The 20,556-nt window shown below is 38.5% G+C and overlaps 1 protein-coding gene across 4 annotated transcripts in view; it reads right to left on the bottom strand.

Moving 5' to 3' along the window:
• Positions 1-20,556, bottom strand: part of HECTD4 (HECT domain E3 ubiquitin protein ligase 4) — a 79,459-nt gene that overhangs the window by 19,836 nt on the left and 39,067 nt on the right. For all 4 annotated transcript variants that reach the window (XM_030026044.2, XM_030026046.2, XM_030026045.2 and 1 more), the window contains exons 25-59: positions 20,025-20,258; positions 19,585-19,777; positions 19,310-19,414; positions 19,138-19,226; positions 18,364-18,539; positions 17,757-17,892; positions 17,469-17,610; positions 17,188-17,354; positions 15,873-16,019; positions 15,373-15,557; positions 14,680-14,833; positions 14,030-14,310; positions 13,524-13,713; positions 12,298-12,379; positions 11,462-11,664; positions 11,132-11,267; positions 10,258-10,440; positions 9,815-9,985; positions 9,241-9,410; positions 8,698-8,813; positions 7,670-7,773; positions 7,229-7,390; positions 6,949-7,097; positions 6,597-6,676; positions 6,307-6,470; positions 5,538-5,775; positions 4,954-5,090; positions 4,655-4,781; positions 3,882-4,019; positions 3,613-3,749; positions 3,281-3,441; positions 2,533-2,714; positions 900-1,105; positions 441-571; positions 11-216 (exon numbers count right to left, since the gene is read on the bottom strand). In XM_030026044.2, the coding sequence (XP_029881904.1) occupies positions 11-216; positions 441-571; positions 900-1,105; positions 2,533-2,714; positions 3,281-3,441; positions 3,613-3,749; positions 3,882-4,019; positions 4,655-4,781; positions 4,954-5,090; positions 5,538-5,775; positions 6,307-6,470; positions 6,597-6,676; positions 6,949-7,097; positions 7,229-7,390; positions 7,670-7,773; positions 8,698-8,813; positions 9,241-9,410; positions 9,815-9,985; positions 10,258-10,440; positions 11,132-11,267; positions 11,462-11,664; positions 12,298-12,379; positions 13,524-13,713; positions 14,030-14,310; positions 14,680-14,833; positions 15,373-15,557; positions 15,873-16,019; positions 17,188-17,354; positions 17,469-17,610; positions 17,757-17,892; positions 18,364-18,539; positions 19,138-19,226; positions 19,310-19,414; positions 19,585-19,777; positions 20,025-20,258 (5,582 nt within the window). The remainder of the gene's footprint in view (positions 1-10; positions 217-440; positions 572-899; positions 1,106-2,532; positions 2,715-3,280; positions 3,442-3,612; positions 3,750-3,881; positions 4,020-4,654; positions 4,782-4,953; positions 5,091-5,537; positions 5,776-6,306; positions 6,471-6,596; positions 6,677-6,948; positions 7,098-7,228; positions 7,391-7,669; positions 7,774-8,697; positions 8,814-9,240; positions 9,411-9,814; positions 9,986-10,257; positions 10,441-11,131; positions 11,268-11,461; positions 11,665-12,297; positions 12,380-13,523; positions 13,714-14,029; positions 14,311-14,679; positions 14,834-15,372; positions 15,558-15,872; positions 16,020-17,187; positions 17,355-17,468; positions 17,611-17,756; positions 17,893-18,363; positions 18,540-19,137; positions 19,227-19,309; positions 19,415-19,584; positions 19,778-20,024; positions 20,259-20,556) is intronic.

The raw sequence follows: 20,556 nt of genomic DNA, 5'->3' as shown, positions 1-20,556 counted from the left end.
TTTTTTTTACCTAGTTTTATGTGGACCTTGTCTGTAGGGGTGATCACTGAAGGGTATTGATTGGTTGTTGGGGGAGGTGTCAGGCCTGTGTTGGTTGGAGAAGCATCTCGAGGATAGCACACTGCTTCAATTAGGTTTAACTGACCATTCCTTTTAACTTTATGCCCAAGCCCGTAGACAAGCACTCGAGCCCAAGGAGCTTTATAGAGGGATGAGCTGAGAAGAGAGCAAGAACAGGTCAGTTAGACTAACTAGCTACTAAAAATCCCAACCCAGTCACAGAAAGAGTAAACACTCTGTGGTATTTATCCCACCACCCAGAAAATGAGTCTCTGAGAAGAGAAAAATCTAAAAAAAATTAGCACCTACACACTCAGGGTCCACAGAGGCTCAGAGGCACATCTTTAATCTTTGTCACTCTTGGCCACTCAATTACTTACTCTTTGCGGAATCCAGACTGACTTTCCTTACAGGACACAATTACAAATGCAGCCCCAGGAAAATTAACATCCATATTGACTTTGGATTCTGAAATTGGGAATTCTTCAGCAGGAAACTGTTCTGGTGCCATCTGTAACATAACATTTCATAATGAAAGCTCCCAAGCAGCAGCAGCAGCAGCAAACCACCTCCCTCCTCTTTTTTCAAATAAAATATAGCATTGTAAATAATGACATAGTGTGAGGCCACTCCATTTTAATATGATCCAGGGTATTGCTACCGCTTGTGTTTTCAGCATGCCCACTATGATCAGAATAGGAATACAATCCATCCAGGGAAACAATTCAGTGTGATGGACAGCATTATGGAAGTTAGAAACACACATAAAGCAAGGGCTCATTAGAAAGAAGGCAGGCCTTAAAACAACACTGCTCATAAAACATTACTAAATATTTTACCTGCAAAAAGGAGCAGATCTGTTTAGTGAGGTCTAACAGACTCTCCTCTCCTTGATGCAGTGTCCGAGTAATGGCAACAGTAAGCCACTCTCTGATGGCTTGTGAATTGCCCTGGTAGAAGAGGTCTGTGGCAGCACAGTTCTGGGAATGGACGCAGTGTTGCAGGGACTGGGCCAGAAGAATAGAACTTGAACTGATTGTTCCATCTGTAATAACAGGAAAGGGATGACAAATTTGGAGATCAGTTCAACATGTTTGCATAGCCTGTGAAACAGACAGTGGAAAGAGAAGTTTTAAAACACTTGGAAGATTATAAGCCTCTATTTTCACTCCTGAGCAAGTGCAAACCTCTTCCTAAAGGTCAGCAGCTGAAAGGATCCACCCAAGACTTGAACCCCTGACATGGTTGGCTGCAGATGAGATGGCCCTCTAAATGCCAGCTGTATTCTTCACCTGCCCTAAGCCAACCATTAAGGAGGCCTGCCATACGTAACACAGAGCTGTGGGTTCACAGCTGCCTCATTTTGTCCCACATATGAAAGCAGGCATATTTCAATTTACTGCGTAAGTACCATGAGAACAAGTGACCAGAAGTGCTCTCTTCCCCCCTCACTCTAGATGAGGTAAAAGCAGCTTTATCTGTCCTCAAGCTTTCCCCATTTATGAACAAGATAGCTTTTGGGTGGCCCCGAGTGGGTCGCAAGCCCCGACATCTCATGGCTGTCATTCTGGAGCTAATGGGAGAAGTCAAAGAAAAACAAAGTGCAGTGCACAAAGGAGTGGGCAATTCACCAAAATGCCAGTTTGGAAACTGTATGTATTAGCAGGACTTGAATTAGACATATTTTAGAGAGGAAAAACTAAATAAAAGCTTGTAAAATTCTCAAAGCCATGCAAAGTAGTGCTGTACTCTGCAAGAGGATCTTTTACAATGCGGCATCTGTTAGAGGTAGCCAAGTTTCAAAGTAATTGGAGGAGGGAATAGGACTCTTTCCAATGGTAAATAATTACTTTCAATTATTAATAGCCTATATATAGCACTTCCTACTTCCTCCTTATGCTCCAGCCACGTTACACACATTTCTTTGCATGCAGAATAGCTTGTCACGATAATTGTCTTTGTTAACACTCACTTGAATTAGCCAAAGATTCTTTTCCATGATTCAGCACATACATTCTCTAACCAGATCTGTGATTCCAGTAGGAAAAGGACAAACCACTTTGTGAAATGAAGAAGAGTTGAATTTTGAAAACTGCGAGACCCAACTGGCATTTAGTTTTACTATCCTGGATTCGAACTATAAAACATTCTCAATTCCTTACAAGCATCTCATATGGATACTCTCCCCACCCCCCAATAAACAGAAGACCACTGATGACAAAGGGACAGAAGCACACTGAATGGAATCTTAGGAGGGAGTCTGAACTCTCTTGAATGCTTTTAATTAGATCATTAGCAAGAATTTCAGTTTAGTACCCTATCACTAAGGTCAGGAGTCTATTGAGCCATTTTTTCAAAAAACATCGTTATTAACTAATTAATTAGTAAGTGCCAAATTTAATTAGATTTTTTTTTTTTGTCCCCAGAAAACTCTTGTACCAAAAAAGAGCTGTGATAAAAATTAGTGTTTACCAGGAAGAGGTGGTGCAAGAAGTTGGTTGGATAGCAACTGCAGGTGCTCCAGAGTGATATCACGGATAGCAGGAATATGAAACAGCCGAGTAAACATATGTGGAGATTTGGGGGCAAAAATATTGAGGAGAGCCATGCGGCAGTATAGCTTGGCCAGAGAAGCTTCACTTCGCAAAAGCTCTCTAGAAAATACAAACAGCAAAACACAAAATTTCTTCACCACACTTAAAATAAGCCATATCCAGCAACCTGGCCCTGAATACAAACATATATACCTAAATATTTAAAAGGTTCGGTGTAGACCCAAATCTTTCTTATTCACTTAAGATTGCACTCAGCCCATCTAATTCTGGTACCAAATTAAGGCACCTGAATTAGTAGCCAACTCTCCACTAAGTCAGTCAAGAGTTCTTGAGCTTTTAGGTAGCAATTGACCAATGGTACAAGAAACCTAAGCTTCAGCGACGGTACCTGTTACACCAGCATGTATAAAAACACTTTCACATGACTAAGTAAAATCCTTCCAACAAGACAATTCTAACCAATTTCCTTTATTACAAAAAAAATGAAAACCCCACTACCCATTAAAACATGAATCTTTGTCAGCTTTAATCCAATAACTACAATAAGAATCAGAAGTTTACTGCTGCTGAAAGGAAGGTTGCAGTAGATAATTGTACTATAGGAAATGTGATAGATCAAGTCAGGTAATACAAATGCCTTATAACTAAATTTCTTTTTTTTTTACCTGTGAATTTGGATATTGGTATTATCCAGGGTAACCAATCCATTTGTTGCAGTCCTCCTATAACCAGCAGGTGGCCTTTCTAACATGTCAATAGGATACCAGTATCTTACCAGAACTCCTTCACTTCTGAGATATGTCTCTACTTGCACCAACTCATTTACCTGGAACACCAAAACCAATGCTGTCAGTAAACACAGTAATGATAATATTTTTTTTCCCTTCAAAAAGAGCACCATAACAGCAGTCTAAGCAGTTTAGTACACTTAATTGTATTTGCTCACAGACACGTGATACTGATACATTAAAAGCCCTCCCAATGTATCTTTACTTACTGAATCAACATCCAGAACAACACCATGAAGACCAAACGTCTTCAGCATCCCACGAATAGCAAACTTGGGTAAAGCTGTTCCAACAGCACTGCTGGTAACGTTGTTACTGTCAGGAGAGCGAGTCACCACTGTAAGACCTGGTCAGAAAGGGACAACACAATTTTTAAGGTACAGCATTTTCCTCAGATTGACAATTTATACAGTAGGTCCAAAGTACCAGAGCCCCTTAGCTTTTATTTTCCCCTCAAGATACTGTTTGCTGACCTTACCTTTTCGTACTTTATCAATTGTAAATTTGTTTGCTTCATCTTTGATATCCTCAATAGTAGGAAGATACAGGTCTCTCGGGATGCCACCATTTTCCTCATAGAGGAATTCTACAGTTTGTCGTGCTATATCAACCATTCCTGGTAGACAGAAGGGAGCACTAGTTATTTTCCCCAGCCACTTGAAGTAAGTTCTTATTAACTTAATACGCAGATGAAGTTAATAAGCAGATGAGCTATCTGAATTACTTAAATATTCTTGCAGTCAGACTGATAGACAGGGAGTGAAGCTTTCCTGAGAGACACTTGTATGCTTCTCATTAGGGCTCAGAACTCCTACTTTGCTCTTACTGTGACTTTCCCACAAAAGGGTTATCTTGCCAGAACTGTATTCATTTACAAATTCCCCCTTATTAAAGCGTTCTTCAAAAGTTTTGCCGTGATATAGACAGAAAATGCATGTAGATAATTTCTTCCCAAACTATTATTCCAAAGTATTTCTGCAGCCACGTCACAACAGCACAACAAATTCTGCCACTATTTCTAAAGCCATTTTCCCTACCTAAATAGTCCAACTTAAGTAAAAGTGTTAAAAAAAGTCATGACCTCAAACCAAATTCTAAGTACTTGACGAAAACAGCAAGTGAATTATTTTTTTCTTCAATTTAAGTTTTCCAGCCCTGAATACATTAAAACATAAAAGAAACACAGGTGTTATCTTCACACTTACTGCACATCATATAAAACAACGTGCATGGAAGCAAACATAGTCATACCTAACTGTAAAGCTCCTTTAATCTGATCCAACCCAGACTTCCTCTCAGCCTCATTACGGAATCTTCTTCGAATTGTAGGGAAAACTTTAGTTTCCCAGGCTTTAACCAACAAGGCATAGTGATCCTCCTACAAAGACAAAGGTTATTCAGAACACCAAGAAGAAAGAAAAATTAACAGCAGCTATATTGTCCTTAAGGAAGCAGGAAAAACCCTTTTGTGGCAAGACTTAAAAATCTGAATTACAAGATCTGTATTTAGACCACAAGTTACAGCAGGCAGAGCTTGCCACGTTCCTTACCCGGGGAATATCATCGTCATCGTCATCATCACTTTCATCATCTGCAATAGGAGGGGGATGAGGATCGGGGCCTGATGTGATAAAGTTCTCATAGCTTAGTTCCATTTTATAGTGGCAAGATGTGTCACTGTCATACTCTGCAAAATGTACAAGGAAGCAATGAGATCATAATGCACTAGGAGGCATGCAAAAATATTCCATGAGGTTTTTGCGAAATATTGCATTTCATAATCACCAATCAGTCTGTGGAAATGTAATGCATTTTGACATAGCATAACCAATTGGTTGATTCAATCAACTATAACATCTTATTGTATTCAAAGCCCTAATAAGATAATTTCTCATTGCAGTTGCATTGAGAATAATTTGTGCATCCATATAAACAAAGACAAAAGTAAAATTTTTTTTTAATTGCCTTGTCTAAAATCAAATAAGCATGTATTTGACCATGCTTGTTGTACTGCTTTACCTAAACAGGCAGTACCTAAGGACTGCAGCCAGGATGTACTTAAAACTTATTTAATTGATTGCAATTTCCCCTGAAAGAGATTTAAAAAAAAAAAAAAAGTTCATCATCACTTTACGTTGTTGAGCCGTAGCAACAGCAGCAATTCTACAAGGAGGTCCATGGGTCCCCGGATCAGAAGCTATGCTGGTGCCAGCATCGTTATCGCTATCAGAAGCCATGGCAAAAGGCAACGCTTCAAAGTTGGCACTTATTTCTTCAGCTAGGTCAATACACAGATCAGCAGCATTCCTGTGAGCCTGTCCTTCAGCATAGGCAAATTGGCGAGATCCAAAGTTAGCACGGATTTTCGTGTTCTGAAAGAAGTTACACATGAAAGCATTAAGATGAGTTGTGGATTGTTTTGATCCTTCTCTTTGCTCTTTTTAAAAACTCAGCCAGAGGGATAAGCTGATCACATCTCCATGCCATATGGTTTTCCCAGCATCACTAGCTATAAAACTGGATGCAGCAGGGAAAGTATTAAGCTTCTAAACACAAACTTTCAACTTGTCTTTTTTTTAGCTTCAAGATAACAGCATACTTAGTACACTTTGAAGCAAGGTCACTGCTGGGAAGGAATACTAATAGAAGGGCTACTATTACAGAATAATGCCATCTCATCAAGCACATTAATGTCTTAATGGGCAGAAAAAGTTCAAAATAGTGACAAAAACATATATGCACCTGGGAAGGGTAATCAAATACCTCAACCTAACTCAATAAAGGTAAAAACTATCACTCTACTTTTTTATAGATAGGTAAGCAGGCTCAATACTTTCTATATAATGTTTTTAATATTTCTGAAAGAATATCTACCAAACAACGTACTTCTGTTAAAAACTTGCCTTTTTCTGAATGTGGACAACTGGCCACATTCCACCAGAGACATCTTCTAGATATGGCCCAAGTCGCTGCCCACAATACGTAAAATAAACTCTGCCTTTAGCTGGCTGCCCTGGAGGGGGTGGAGTTCCTTCTGTTCTTTCCCATCCAATTCCTGCTACATCACCTGTAGAAGAATACAATCACCAGAAGAAGAACATGGATTTAATCTGTTTTCTCATCCACTGTTTCCCTTACATTTAGGCAATTTTCTGATTTACCAGATAAGCAAGGTAGCTGTACTGTTACATACCAGGAGAAAGAGTCACATCCAATCTAACACTCTTCCACTGTAGCAAGCTGGAGCCATTGTAATGCACTGCTCGCCCATTGCTGCAAAGTTAACACGAGAAGAAAATTAAGAGGAGCACTGAAACAAATAAGGATTACAACTCACTACCAGCTGGAGTCTAGGTAGCTGTGATACTGACAAAAGGCAACTCAACTCTCCTTATTTTGATAAGGAGATATTCTAGTTCATCATTTTAACATTTCAATTAAAACATACGTGTTGCCTACTACAATGGGCTCACAATACTCCTCCCTAAGAAGCACACAAATGTAGGGAGCAAGACCATGATTTTTCATGTACTTCTCCAACGTACTTGTGAAAGAGACAGGTGCCCACGGGGTTTGTCCAAGCACCATCCCGTTTTTCTGCTTCTGTAGCAAATCCGAAGGAAACTATTGGTCCAGTGTCATCATCTGTATCTCCATAGGAAACTATTTCAATTTCCCAGTAGAATGATGGTGCCTAGAAATAAAAATAGTAATAATTTTTAAAAAATTATTTACAAAATATAGGTAAAATAGAAAGTTGTCTTTTTCTTTTCACACACTATTGAATATTAAATGACAAACTGATGTACAGTTGTGAGTTCTTACCTGTACTGGAACTGGTGAAGTGGCATAGATAAATGTGCCCCGAGGAAGTCCCCCACCTGCGCTAGGATCAGCCAAAAAGGTCACAGCTGTGAGATGCGATGAAAACATGCATGCTCGCACAGGGGGAAACACTCTTGATGGGCTCCAGGTGATTTCTTTCGGCTACAAACAGCAACAGAGCATTTCATTCTACCAGTGACAGTTGAAGTCATCTACTGAAATCTAATGACACATTTATGAAGTGCATGTTTAACACAACACATGCAACTACCACAACTGCAACCACAACAGACCACATCCCATTACGGAATTTCATATTAAATGAAATGTTTAAATAAGAATCCAACCAGTTTGGCTCCAACACCACAGGCAGACCCTCTGCACTCAGTGGCTGGCTTCATTTGCAAGGGACAGAAGACTCAGCACCATTTCTGTGCTCACCTGTCTTCTGTCTGCTTGAAGTGGAGGAGGGGGAGGTCGAGCACAGTCACGATACAACATTCGTAACCTTTCACACTGCATTTCTACAACAAGGAGCCTCTCCCCTGCAACAACAAACCAAGCCAAGTAATGAGGTTCCAAGCAAATCTAGTTACTTGAATCCAACAATGCAATCTTAATACTGGTAAACTGAAACAAATATGACATTTGCATTTTCAGAGATCTGATCAAATAGTCTCACTTTCCCAATCAACAAAATTAAGGACAAAATCTAATGTATACAAGCATTTGTTTTCCTCATGTTTGATTTATATTTGGTTAGCAAAGACATTGTTATGTTAATTAAGATATAAACTTGCTCACTAAAATGAACTTTATGACCCAGCAAAAGCAGGAAGTCAAAAGAATTTATGCCTACTGTCAAAAAATCAGTACGCTCCCTTTTACACTGGAGATCATACTGAAATCCACTTGATTCCTACCCTAACATCCTTTGCTTCAGCCATTTTTCCTCCACTGAAAGGCTCTGACATGTTCCTAAAACTTGCCCTTGAACTAAGACTTCTGCTGGGCCCACTGCTTATCCTTAAACAAGAGGGAAGGAAATCAAGAGCTCAATCATAAGAAATATAAGAAAGCATTGCAAAAAAACAGCAAAGAGGTCATAAAAAGAAAACATATAAATGATAATGTCAAGGAATACAGAATTGGTTATACTGGAAGCAAGAAAAGTGGAGAGGGTTCAGAAGCATAGCAGTAGAGAGCTAGTCCCAGGACTTGCATCTTCTGTGATGCGTAGGATACCCATGTTCTGACCTAAAATTTATGCCTAATGTTTAAAATTATTTAGTCTGATTATTAGCTACTCTTAAAATAACAGCTCTGCAGCTACGACAAGACATGCTGTACTGTGCTAGCTATCAAACTCTTAAGTAGCTGGAAGACAAACCACTGAAATGATTTTAAAAGCTGTTATGTCTCTGAGCCAAATATGACAATGAAGCTGCAAGAACATGTTGAATACCTACCAGGACTGCACTCCTGAGCTACCAAATTAAGAACTTCTACAGCAGCTGGACACTGTTGAATGAATTCTTCACAGAATGAGCTATCTTCTAACAGCTGAGCCATCACCAGGCATGCTCTTAATGGAAAAATAATATATTTAAAGTATTACAAAAGTATACGCTGAATTCAAAGTTGTCTTCACGTGAATTGAATTCAAGACTAATTTAAAAGACAGCACGCCGACTGATCTATGTCTGGTTGCTTAGCTATCCATTGGAACTTCCACAATGACAGCCTTCCCCTCGTTCATAACACTTACTTATATGAAGAATTTGCTCAATGCATTGTCAGTGTTACAGGGGGCACTTTATTTTTGATACTCATTTTAACAACATCCAGACGCTAAATGTACTTAAGGAAGCAAACAAGAATTTTTGCATTGTCCCCTGCTGTCATATGTCAATACCCATAGAGGAAGAAAACAAGAACCCATGCAATTTTCTTGAACATTTGTGTACGGCATCAAAACAGACTCACGTGCTACACAAAAACCAACAACTCACCTGGTTCTTATTTCAGCAAGAAGCCGGACCACTGCCATTACTGGAGTTGAGCCATCTCCTGTTGCAGGAAGTGAGGTGTGAATAGATAGACTTCCCTCCTGAGGAAGCAACATGGACTGGACTGCCTGTACTACCTTCTCAGTAATGGACAGTTTATGAAGAGGCAATGCCTGATGGTGGGGGGGCACGGTAAAAAGTTAAATTCAAGTAGTTAGTTTCTAAGAAATGAGGGCGTTTTATTACCTGGAGTTAATTCTCATTTTGTATTATCACAAAACCAGCACCAAACACCAGTCAAAAAGAGAAAAAATAGAAACAAAACCAAGAGAAACAACACAGTATGCAATGGAACATCTTCAAGCACCAAAAGATGAATATCCATGTTACTTGAATGAGAACTTAAATATAGGTATTGTTAAGATATGTTTAAAATAATGAGGTAAACTTTACAAATAATCTTTAATCAAAGATGAAATAGACTTTTTACATGCTGTAGATTAACTGCCAGTATGCTGTGACAAAAAAATAAATAATTGATATTATACTTAATATTGGATTCTTAAAACTACCGTACCTCAGATCTTGGAACACAGAGCCTAGATAATGGAATAGTTAATGTGTCTGATGCTTGAGAGGTCTTTCTACTGTCTATACTGGTAGGCGGAAATTTGACCGTTGCTATACCTTCTTGTTCATTAATAGATGCCACAACTCCAATGCTTCCTGCTATTCCTTTACCTAAAACCTACAACCAAAGAAGGCCTGCATAAGATTTAAGTCTTTACAAACAAGAAACACCGAGTGTTTAACACCACACACCAACTCAACACACAATTAGAGCTGGGTGCTTTAGGAGCAGGAATAACACACAACAGCAGTCTCCACAAGTGTTATTGCAACTGCTTCACAATTGCAGGCCATCTGCACACTGCTTCACAAGTATGCCAATGCAGGCAAAACATCGTCAAAAGCACCAATTCTCATTTAAGATATAAAATGTGAATGGTGCTGAATTACCTGAACTTCAGAACCTATTTTAATCGTCTCCTTAAAGCCACCCAGAGCACAAAGGGCAGCTACTGCCTGCCGAGCAATTCTTTGAAGTTTAGCAAGTTTCCTTCCACTGCTACTCCCATTCTCCAAAATACTCTCTGCATATTTCCCAAGTTGTGGAATGTACATCAGAGCCCGAGACAGAACCTGAAGACAGAAACAAAAATACCAGAGAATGACTTCAAAGCACAATTCAAACAAAAACCAACGCCCCAAGCCTTCAGCCCACACACAGTCTCAGAAGAATTATTTTTGTTCTTGAAGAGAATTATATAACTCAAAATATTCTAAGTTCTCTGAAGTGCGAACACCATCAAAGCCGGCTCCATTCCTTAATAACTTTTAGAATCACTGAGTTACATATATAATCTTAGCAAAAGTCTTCATTCACGGATTTAGCCTAAGCAACAGATTAGGTGCTACAGAATTCAGAGGAACATAAAAGCAATGTGCCATACTTTCCAGCCAACACTTTAGACCCTCAGACGTCATGGCAGAGGACTGAATAGCAAAGGTAGAATAACTCCCCGGCAAAGGCAAGATAACTCCCTAAACAAACAGCATTATTAATTACTGAAAAGAATGACAGGTGAAATACAGAATAACAACACATTCTCTAATGCTGGACAATTTTTGGTTATTTATTTCACCCCAAGACGTCAGATAGATACCATCTACTAGAAAGGGCTGCTTCTATGAAGTTACACATCCCGGTTTGAAGTGTTAGAAGTAGTAAGACAGAAAGAAATAGCTTAGCAAATTGCTAATAATTAAGTTCTCTTAACTACCTAATACATGCTTGGTGTAGAATCTGATACTTAATCTTGTGTTTGCTTACTTTTTCAGCAGTTGTTGTCCATATCTGAGCTGCATTTGATTCTGGTGCCATCAACAAGCTATGTAGCAAAGCGATCACCTCTGCTGCCATGCTGTTTGCAACATGACCGCTAATGAATGGCCTCACAGGATCAGTCCTATACAGAAGAAGAAAGCAATTTGCCCATTAATTTCAAAACAAGAGAAGGAAAAGAAGCTTCAATTGTCAACAACAATATACAGCACAAAAAAGGGAAGTTTATGAACACCCAGATTATTTCTGGAGAACTACAAATACTGGTATACAGAGAAGCAAAATCTAGACTCTAAGTATAGAATCGAAGTGACCTACCTGGCAAGCTCAGAATTCCTCTCTCTGCAAATAGATGTTTGTGCAGTCTTCTTTTTGTCCCCACTGGACAACCCACTAGTTGTTTCTGGATTGACAGTTTCTATGGGTGGCCCAACACTAACTATTAGACCAGACTGTGCCCACTTAGTTGCCTTTCGAAGGGCTGCAGCAGCTTCTTCTGTAATAACTTCACAGCAGCCACTCTGCAAATAAAATTGCCACGTAAGACAAATACTAACATTAGCTCTATTTGGCCACAGTATGTGATGGATTTAACTCTCCTCCCTCTCCATAGGTAAAAGTACTGAGAACGCATCAAAACATCCTCCTGTGTATGTATTAGTCACAGTCATAAGAGAAATTCTCTGTTGCTTTTTCTCATCTACAAAGAGATCAGAGATCAATGTGGATTCCATTCTTAGCTTAACAGTATAGTTTCTCTTCTCTGGTCAAAAAACCATGCATGAGTATTTCTGGTGCAAATACTCAAAAACATGTCTGAAAATATACATGAACATGTAATTGAAATATGTGGTTTAAAATTTCTACTATCAATGTGCACTAAATACTTCAGGAAACAGAATATTAAAGGGACTTAAACATGACCTACAACTGTTGGAGGAAGCATTAGCTGAAATTCTTTTTCATCATTTACCCCTGTATTTACATCAATAACTATATAATGCTAACATTACATATAAAGTTATCTTTCTGAACAGTTCTGTAAATTAAACAACATTTAACGAAGGGGATTTAACATCAGTAAAAAACAAGAATTCTGACTGGCCACCAATTTTTACGATGTTGAATAATTCTTTAGTTATTCCTTTTCTTACTTTTGTCATGTCTCGATCCATTTTCACTACTTTCTCCATGTTGGCTCCAGTTCCTAGTCGGAATGGACGACCTTCTGAGCTACTATTAAAGTGAAAACAAAACACATTAGCTTTGTTTTCATTGGTGGAAAAAATAGTTGAACTATACAGTCCAATTTAATATATTATGCGTGCTTTTAAATTATGTGAAAGCAATCCTTGCAACTGAATTGCTCAACAGTAATAGAAACACTTGATAGTTCAAGGACATAACCAGTTGCACTATAATTTACAAAAGGAATTTAATACTGTTGAATGTAGTTATTTGCATAGCAATTTAACCCTTCCCCCCTCAAAAAGAAGCATAATGAAATTGGCTTTTAATGAACACAAATGCCTAAGGGCTCCGAGTTAAATTTTCACCTAAGAACACCCAACAGCTGTACCTTTTAGTGTAATTTTTAGGGCATGGGTTCAAAACCAACTTGGAGTGGAGGAAGACGAAACAAACAGTATAAAATGCAAGAGGTGATAACGTTGGCTGTTTGATATTCAGAGATCTCAAAATCCAGGTGGGTACTAAGAATACTAAAGAAGCTGTAATAGCAAATTATTATCCAGCGTATGCATTATTAAAAGCAATGCTTTTAAAGCCATTTTGCTTTGATAGTTCTACTTGTTAGTCCTACATAGTCTGTAATACCATAACAAGATAATGTTCAATTTTTCTGATGGGAGTATCATTTAAGTAGCTAATTTTTCATGTGATTGTTTTCAGACAGATTAAGATGGTTTTATGTTCCTTTGCTAGTGGCTTACATGGCTTGTAGGCAAGCCAAAACCAGAATGTTACACTTCATATACCCCTCCTCCTTTTATACCTCACCTCTGTATACTCTGCTCTGTTTCAGCTTTGCTACTCTCATCATTGCTAAATAGTCTTCTACAAAACAGGCAAGTCCAGGAAGCACTGGGACTTAGATTCTTTCTGCTGCTGCCTCACCACAAATTCAGTACAGTGACACGCATTGTTATCCAGGTAACAGTATGCTCAGCATCAGCTCTATAAAGCGTTTTTGCATTATCTTATTATTTTGCCAGTAAACACAACAAATTGGGAAGACATTTTGCTTGCCCATTTACTATTATGTCTAGAATGCATTTTTCTAAGCTGTAGCACTAAAAAAAGAAGAAAAATGGAATTGGCGAAATTGGTTGCTAATTCCAATCCAGTGAGTTAAGATTACCTTAGTAATGGCTGAAGGACTTCATGGGACGACTGGTCTTCCCGTTTATGAATAAAAATAGAAAGTTTACCATCCACTGCCTCGCTTTCTTCTCCAGGATCTTTGTCACCTTTTATGGAATTTTTAGGGCTGGCTTTTGTCAAAGTAGTATCTGGCTCAGAGGCAGTTGGAGAAAGAACCGTCTGACATCCTTGAAATAGAAAGGAAAAAAACAAAACAAAGAAAAAACACACAACCATGAGCTCCATTGACAAACTTTTTTGCCCTTGAAACTAATGCTAACACACCCGAGATGCACCTAAAACATGACTGTGACACACATCTTAGTTTGAGAACAGTTAAATTAAGAGGCACATGGAAAGTCACAGAAATATCCTATCTTTCAGCACTGACATATCATATACCTTTTCCTACTTGAGCCTTCTGTCAATACAAAAGCTCCTTGCAGAAACATGACTTGCTTGGCAATTTCTCAAATTAGCATGACACCAAAAAGATGCTGGTACCTGGTACTACATAATCTGCCAGCTTTGCCAACAGCAGAGAGGCAATCTTGGAGGCTGGGTCACTGGGATCATCTTGTTCACTGTTCAGAGAGGGTACCGAGTAACTCCAGGGAGGCAATTCCACATTTCCACAGTCCTCAACACTCATGAGAGGCAGTGCAGCACGACACAACTGGAGGATTATAAGGACCAACTTTGGAGAAGGACGCTGATCCAAGAGAAGGGACAGAAGCTTGGACACACAGGCTGGCTGGCTCAGGATTGCTTTACCTATGTGACTCCTGAAAGGGAAAAAAATGAGGTAACTGCTGTTTGGGAGAAAAAAAAAAAAAAAAAAAAAAAAAAAAAAAGGATTCTTTGATGATGCTGTTGGAATTAAAAACAAATTAATTTATTTTTTACAAGATGTAATTAAAAAAAATTTCAGTGTCTGGCAAAACCTTATCTGCAACAATTCTTACATAATCTGATAGCATTGATTAAACAACTACGACTGAGTAAGTGTCAGTTTACAATCAAGTTTTAGAATGGCTTTGAAAGTTATCTTACCTTCACTACTGTAAAAAAAAAAAAAAAAAAAAAAATCCCCCAAAGAACCCCCACCTGCTTTCATACATAGGAAAAAATACTCCAGAGACACGGCCTAGTACCTTGACAGGTCATTAAGAAGACTGAGAACATCTTGAAGCGCATCATTTCCTGCAGCTTGGTTACCACAACACTCTGTAGCTCGTGCAAGGTGGTTGGTAAGAAGGCTGGAGACCTGGCGAGCCAGACCAGAGTGAACAGCTTCTGTTGAACCACCTTTAAAAGTAATGCAAGAATACACAACTGTAATTAACAAAAATGAAAGTACACATCTACAAATTCCTTATCTATAAGCTGAAAATAGTAAAAAATATTTTTGTTTTGCTATAGCAAAACTTTTATATGTAAAATATCTTTAATTAAAAATAAAACCTGATACAACATCTATGTCCCATTAGCCAATAGCCACGTGGCTGTAAGTTTATGTATGTTATGGGTGAATCCTACCACAGGAGAAATGTGTAAGTGATCACTCAAGGTCTGCAGGTTCTCTGGTTATGTCTAGACAGAACCAAGTGGCAGACTTGAAATTATCTGCAACATAAACACTCCCATGAGGAGGAAAAAAACCTAGAATTTAAAAAAACAAGAAGAAAATTAACATATTTTTGTATCTACTTGTGGGTTCTAAAGAACCCACACAGTGCTGAAGTCATGGTGAGTGAATGCCCTGTTTTAAATAGATTTACACCACTTCTCAGGCACTTGGGCAATTCTAAAGCATGCAGTAGATATATATTTGGCAGTGTCCCTACCTTCTTCTTTCTCCCATTCAACACACCGATTGGCTAGCACCTGGAAGGCAGCCCAAGCCATGGTGGCCACCTTCTGTTTCTTAGTCTGTTTTTCATTCGAACTGGATTCTGTCTGGCTGCTTAAACTGCAAAGCCTGTCCATAAGCTGTACCAGGCCACTACGTACCAAACACTTCTCTTCACTCCTGTATGAGAAGAGAAATTCAGATTTTACTTCAGTAACTTTTCAGTCACTAACAACAGACACAACGAAAATCCAGAACTTGCTGTTAACTCAGCAATTAATGACTCCACTTCACAGAAAGATGGTTCTGTCTCTCCCTTGTCCTTCCCAGATGAAATTCTATATTCTGAGAAAATTTAAGACGATGTTCTCAGATACTCTTCATTATGAAGAAAGGGAGTATATTTATACTATATAATGCTTCTCCTTGAGGCAAAATCTAATAAGGACAGCTGTGGATGTCCTCCTTCCCTTTCTGAAAGAAATACTTTCATACCTTGTGTAAGGTATAGTGCATAAGAGGCCAATGCTATTTGCACAAGCAATGGGGTAGCGAGCACACAGCGATACCACAGATGTCATAGTCTCTCCAAAAGCTTCCTGGACTTGTTCCACCATCCCACCACACGTGAGCTCTTCAATTCTGTTGGTAGTTAGAAATTTGAAACAGTAGGCTTTCTAGGTTAAATAAAATAAACAAACTTCCAAATATAGCTTTTAAAAAGAAAAAAATAATCAGCACATATTGAGAATTACTCAAGGAAGATTTAGAAGCAAAACTGCAAGTCATTTAATGTTTTAATATGAAACATATGTAAACAAGATAGTATGTTAGTTTTACCTCAGACATGATTGAAATTTGACTACAAACAAAATAACTACAAAATATTTATCAAATTTAGATGACAGCATCAGCTAAATCTACCACCAATACCTAATTAACATGAATTTAGAATTAATTCAGGAGACTAAGATATCCCATATACATCTCTGTGGACACATCATCCCAGTATGAAAGGAAAGTTTATCTACTGCCAAACAAAAGCATTTCTTAGAAGTTTCTGCCTTTTTACCCTGCAAGGGCCAAAGTGGTTGTTGCAAGCTTTGTTCTGCAAACTTGAGCCCTCACAGCTAGTCACTTCTCATGGTTTTTCTTTGCACAAAACAATTTACTACTGTCCTGGTTTCAGCTGGGATAGAGTTAATTGTCTTCCTAGTAGCTGGTACAGTCCTATGTTTTGAGTTCAGTATGTGAAGAATGATGATAACACTGATGTTTTCAGTTGTTGCTCAGTAGTGTTTAGTCTAAAGTCAAGGATTTTTCAGCTTCTCAAGCCCAGCCAGTGAGAAAGCTGGAGGAGCACAAGACGTTGGCACAGGACACAGCCAGGGCAGCTGACCCAAACTGGCCAACGGGGTATTCCATACCATGTGACGTCCCATTTAGTATAGGAACTGGGAAGGGGAGGTGGGGAATCGCCGCTCGGGGAGTAGCTGGGTGTTGGTCGGCGGGTGGTGAACAATTGCACTGCGCATCATTTGTACATTCCAATCCTTTCATTATTGCTGTTGTCATTTTATTAGTGTTACCATTATCATTATTAGTTTCTTCTTTTCTGTTCTATTAAACCGTTCTTATCTCAACCCACGGGTTTTGCTTCTTTTCCCGATTTTCTCCCCCATCCCACTGGGTGCGGGGGGGAGTGAGTGAGCAGCTGCGTGGTGCTTAGTTGCTGGCTGGGGTTAAACCACAACAACTACCTTCTACAGAGACTGAAACATTTAATTATTTTTCATAGAAATAAACAAACCTTGGTCCTCCCTGAAGTACCATGGTCACTGGGCCTACAAGATGCGTCACACCACCAACCCGAACAGCTGCCGTCAGCAACTCCCTCATATGCACTAGGGCTTGCTTCCTTGTATTCCCACGCCGCCACCTTGTCTGCGCAGCCAGCAGAAAACTGCTGCTGGATACCTATGAGATTTTGTTTGTTTGTTTCTGTTAATGAGACACAAGCAAGACCCCTCCCTTCTTTGCGAAAGTTTGAATTTGAAATTATAATGATTTAGCACATTTAAAATGACGTACTGCTTGGTCAGGATTCGTTCCAATGAAAGCAAACAGTTGTCCCAGTAAGACACTGTACGTGGGTTTATCTCTGCTATCCTCAATGGTCAGTGACTGGAGAAGAGTGAAAGAGCTACTTCTATGGCTGGTAACATGGCGGCGCCTACGAGAATATCAGATAATTACATCTGGCAGCAGTAAGCTCATCCAATGAAAAAAAACCATGCTATGCTTGCAAAGTTTATGATGATTTTAAGAACACAGGCCACAGTGTTGCAAAGCAGCTTAGTGGAATAAACCCTTGTATACCTTTGACTTGATCTAGCAAACTCGATATCTTCGTTACCAATCATTTCCAAGTCAGATGGTGCTGACATACTGCGAAGGAAGACGGGCTGACGCACTGCGTGAGATATCACTTTTGTTTCAGATGCTGATTTACAGGCTGCAATATTACACAATACGAAAGAATGTCACTCCTGGTGTAGGAGGTTATGTATAAACCTTTTTTAAAATTACTGTGGACATTCCAGTGAAAGCTATAACACAGAGTGAAGAAAACACAGTCTAAGCAAGAACTTGCAATTCAGTTCTGAGGACTTTCCTGTTTTCAGGTATTGTTTCAAGTTAGTTTTGTTTTGATTAGGTTAAGCAATTTTTTCCCCAATAATTCAGGAGACTAAAGTTTAAATTCCAGATATTATTACTCAGACCTTAATTTACCATCATTATGGCAATCAGAAAACAAATACTCAACTTCATTCACTGTAAAAGAACTTATTTAATTTGAAAAAGTAAAAAAAATGGTTTAATTTTAATTTAAGTGAAAGAGAGAAAATGAGAGGAAAGGAATAAATCATATCTTTAGAAAAAAAGAAAAAAAAAAAAAGTACAATGCTGGTAATGAGATATATACCTGGAGTCTCTGCAGGAGTACCAGATATACTTCTTGTGATACCAGACTGTGCTGCAATAGTGACATGTAATAACAGCTCTGCTCTGTTCATCAAGCTCTTAACTAATGTCTTTGTTTTTGCTAGGGGATGAGAGGTCTTCTGTATCAGTGAATTCACCTCTTGAAAAAACTTTTCCCTAAGATTACAAAGGAAAAATAAAAGAAGCAAACTCAATTATGTTTTAATGCCTTCTGAAATAAAGCATTACTGTGAGAAAGGTTATTTTAAAGAATACATATAGCATCAATCTATTCTATGCCAACAAAGTAGAAAGCACAAAAAATTAAAGAAATAAACAAGTGATTTGTTAGTAAGTACTAGTAGCTGTAGGTACTAATATTAATATATTTAGCACAAACGTTTCTAAGAATTTAATGAGATATTGCTAGACAGACAGGAAAATTAAGTTTTAAAGTATTTGCATCCCTCGTTAGAAGTTAATCTGAATGTTGCTGCTCCCAAAGATTGTTTTCTTTCTATAGGTCTACCAGCCTTCAATGGAATTAAGACATAAAATGTTTTTGAAACATTTAATGCCAGCTTCTGTTTCACATCATTAGGTGTCACAGGGTACAATGAGATTCAAGTGCCTACTTCAATAAGCGTTTATGTACGTAAGCAACTTTAACCCTGCATAACTACTTTTGGAACTCACTGAAATTCCACAGTTGCTTTAAGTTGCCTATTTTTTAAGTACCTTGCCTAAATGGTAAACGTCACAGCCCGCTACTAACCTTAATGCCAGGACCACATTCTCAAGATCACTTCCATCAAAAGAAACTTCTTTCATTGAACACAGAAGTTCCAATTCTTTCATCTTGCTCTAAACAAAGTGAAGGAAAAGGATGAACACGTATTGAGAGAGCAGCATGAAGCATGAGCACACACAGCAGCCACAATGCTTACCTCATTGAAGTGATAATCATAAAAGAATGGGACATTGTTCTCCAGCTTCCCATGCATGGCGTCATCTACCTCATTCTGCCATTTCTGCTCCAGCTCGGCCACACTCTAATAGAGACAAAAATAACGCTTATTGCAGTTGTTCATCTTAAGGAGTAGAAGAGATCTTAAAAGAAGAAATCCGAGTACATTTTATATTTCTATGTTTCTAAAATGCTGTTAATACACATTTATTCTCAAAAAAAGCCGCCTGGTTTTTTATGTAGTTTTATTTTTACCTGCAATTGTCTCTCCATAGCATTTAGCTTCTTAAAGGTCTCTCCCATAATTTTACAAAGTAAATCATATTCTTCAGCATGTTCTTCCTGATACTGGAAATTTATGAGGGACTGGAGCGCATCAACCAAATTCAAATGTTTAATCACACATGAAACTACCATCTCCTCCATTACTTCTGGCTGAATCACTTCCCTAGGGTTATAGGTAAAGCCAAACTGATTAAGCAAAAATAATGGACAAACTTTGACAATTCATATTTATAATTCACTAGATGCTGCATTCACAAACAAGTATTTACAGAATATTAAATGCATACCATCATATATGACAGGCATGCTGCATCCTCACCATTGCTTTTTTAGCTCACTTACTTTGGCACCAAACATTTCAAACAATAAAAGTCAAGTTAGAAAAACAGAGCAAAACAATGACTACTTACTTTATACTAGGTCTAAATTGAGGCCGAGCACGTCCAGAAATTTCCCTGAGTTTTATCATGATTCCTGGAGGCAGCCTAATCCTAGGCAGATCAAAATAGTGTCCAACGGGAGGCACTAGAACATCAGAAGGATATGTAAATTCTCTATCTTCATCTATAGTAAGAGGCAATGGAGAAGGACTTGGTGTAAGGGCTGGAGATATTACACCATTAGCTTCCACCTGCCACTGGCACCTAGAAAAATAAATAAAAACAGATGAAAAGGATTTTTTTTTTCCCCTAACTCTCCTCTCCTCCCTCATTCAGAAAGACACATTCGTCAACAACACGTTACAAAGACAGACTACATATTAACATATTAAGTGTGGCTTGTACCAAGCATAGCCCACTCCTCCTCTACTTACTCTAAAGAAAACCTCTATTCTACAGAATATTCCCTTAGTTTTAGGCAACACAGAACTCCTGAACAAACTCTGCAGGAAAAATTATCACATAACCACCTTAAAACACAAGACTTAAGCACAACTACAAA

The sequence above is a fragment of the Aquila chrysaetos genome, chromosome 9 (genome assembly GCF_900496995.4).
Source record: "Aquila chrysaetos chrysaetos chromosome 9, bAquChr1.4, whole genome shotgun sequence".
Lineage (NCBI taxonomy): Eukaryota > Metazoa > Chordata > Aves > Accipitriformes > Accipitridae > Aquila > Aquila chrysaetos.
The sequence above is the reverse complement of the archived record's forward strand: the minus strand, read 5'-3'. Positions and strand labels throughout refer to the sequence as shown.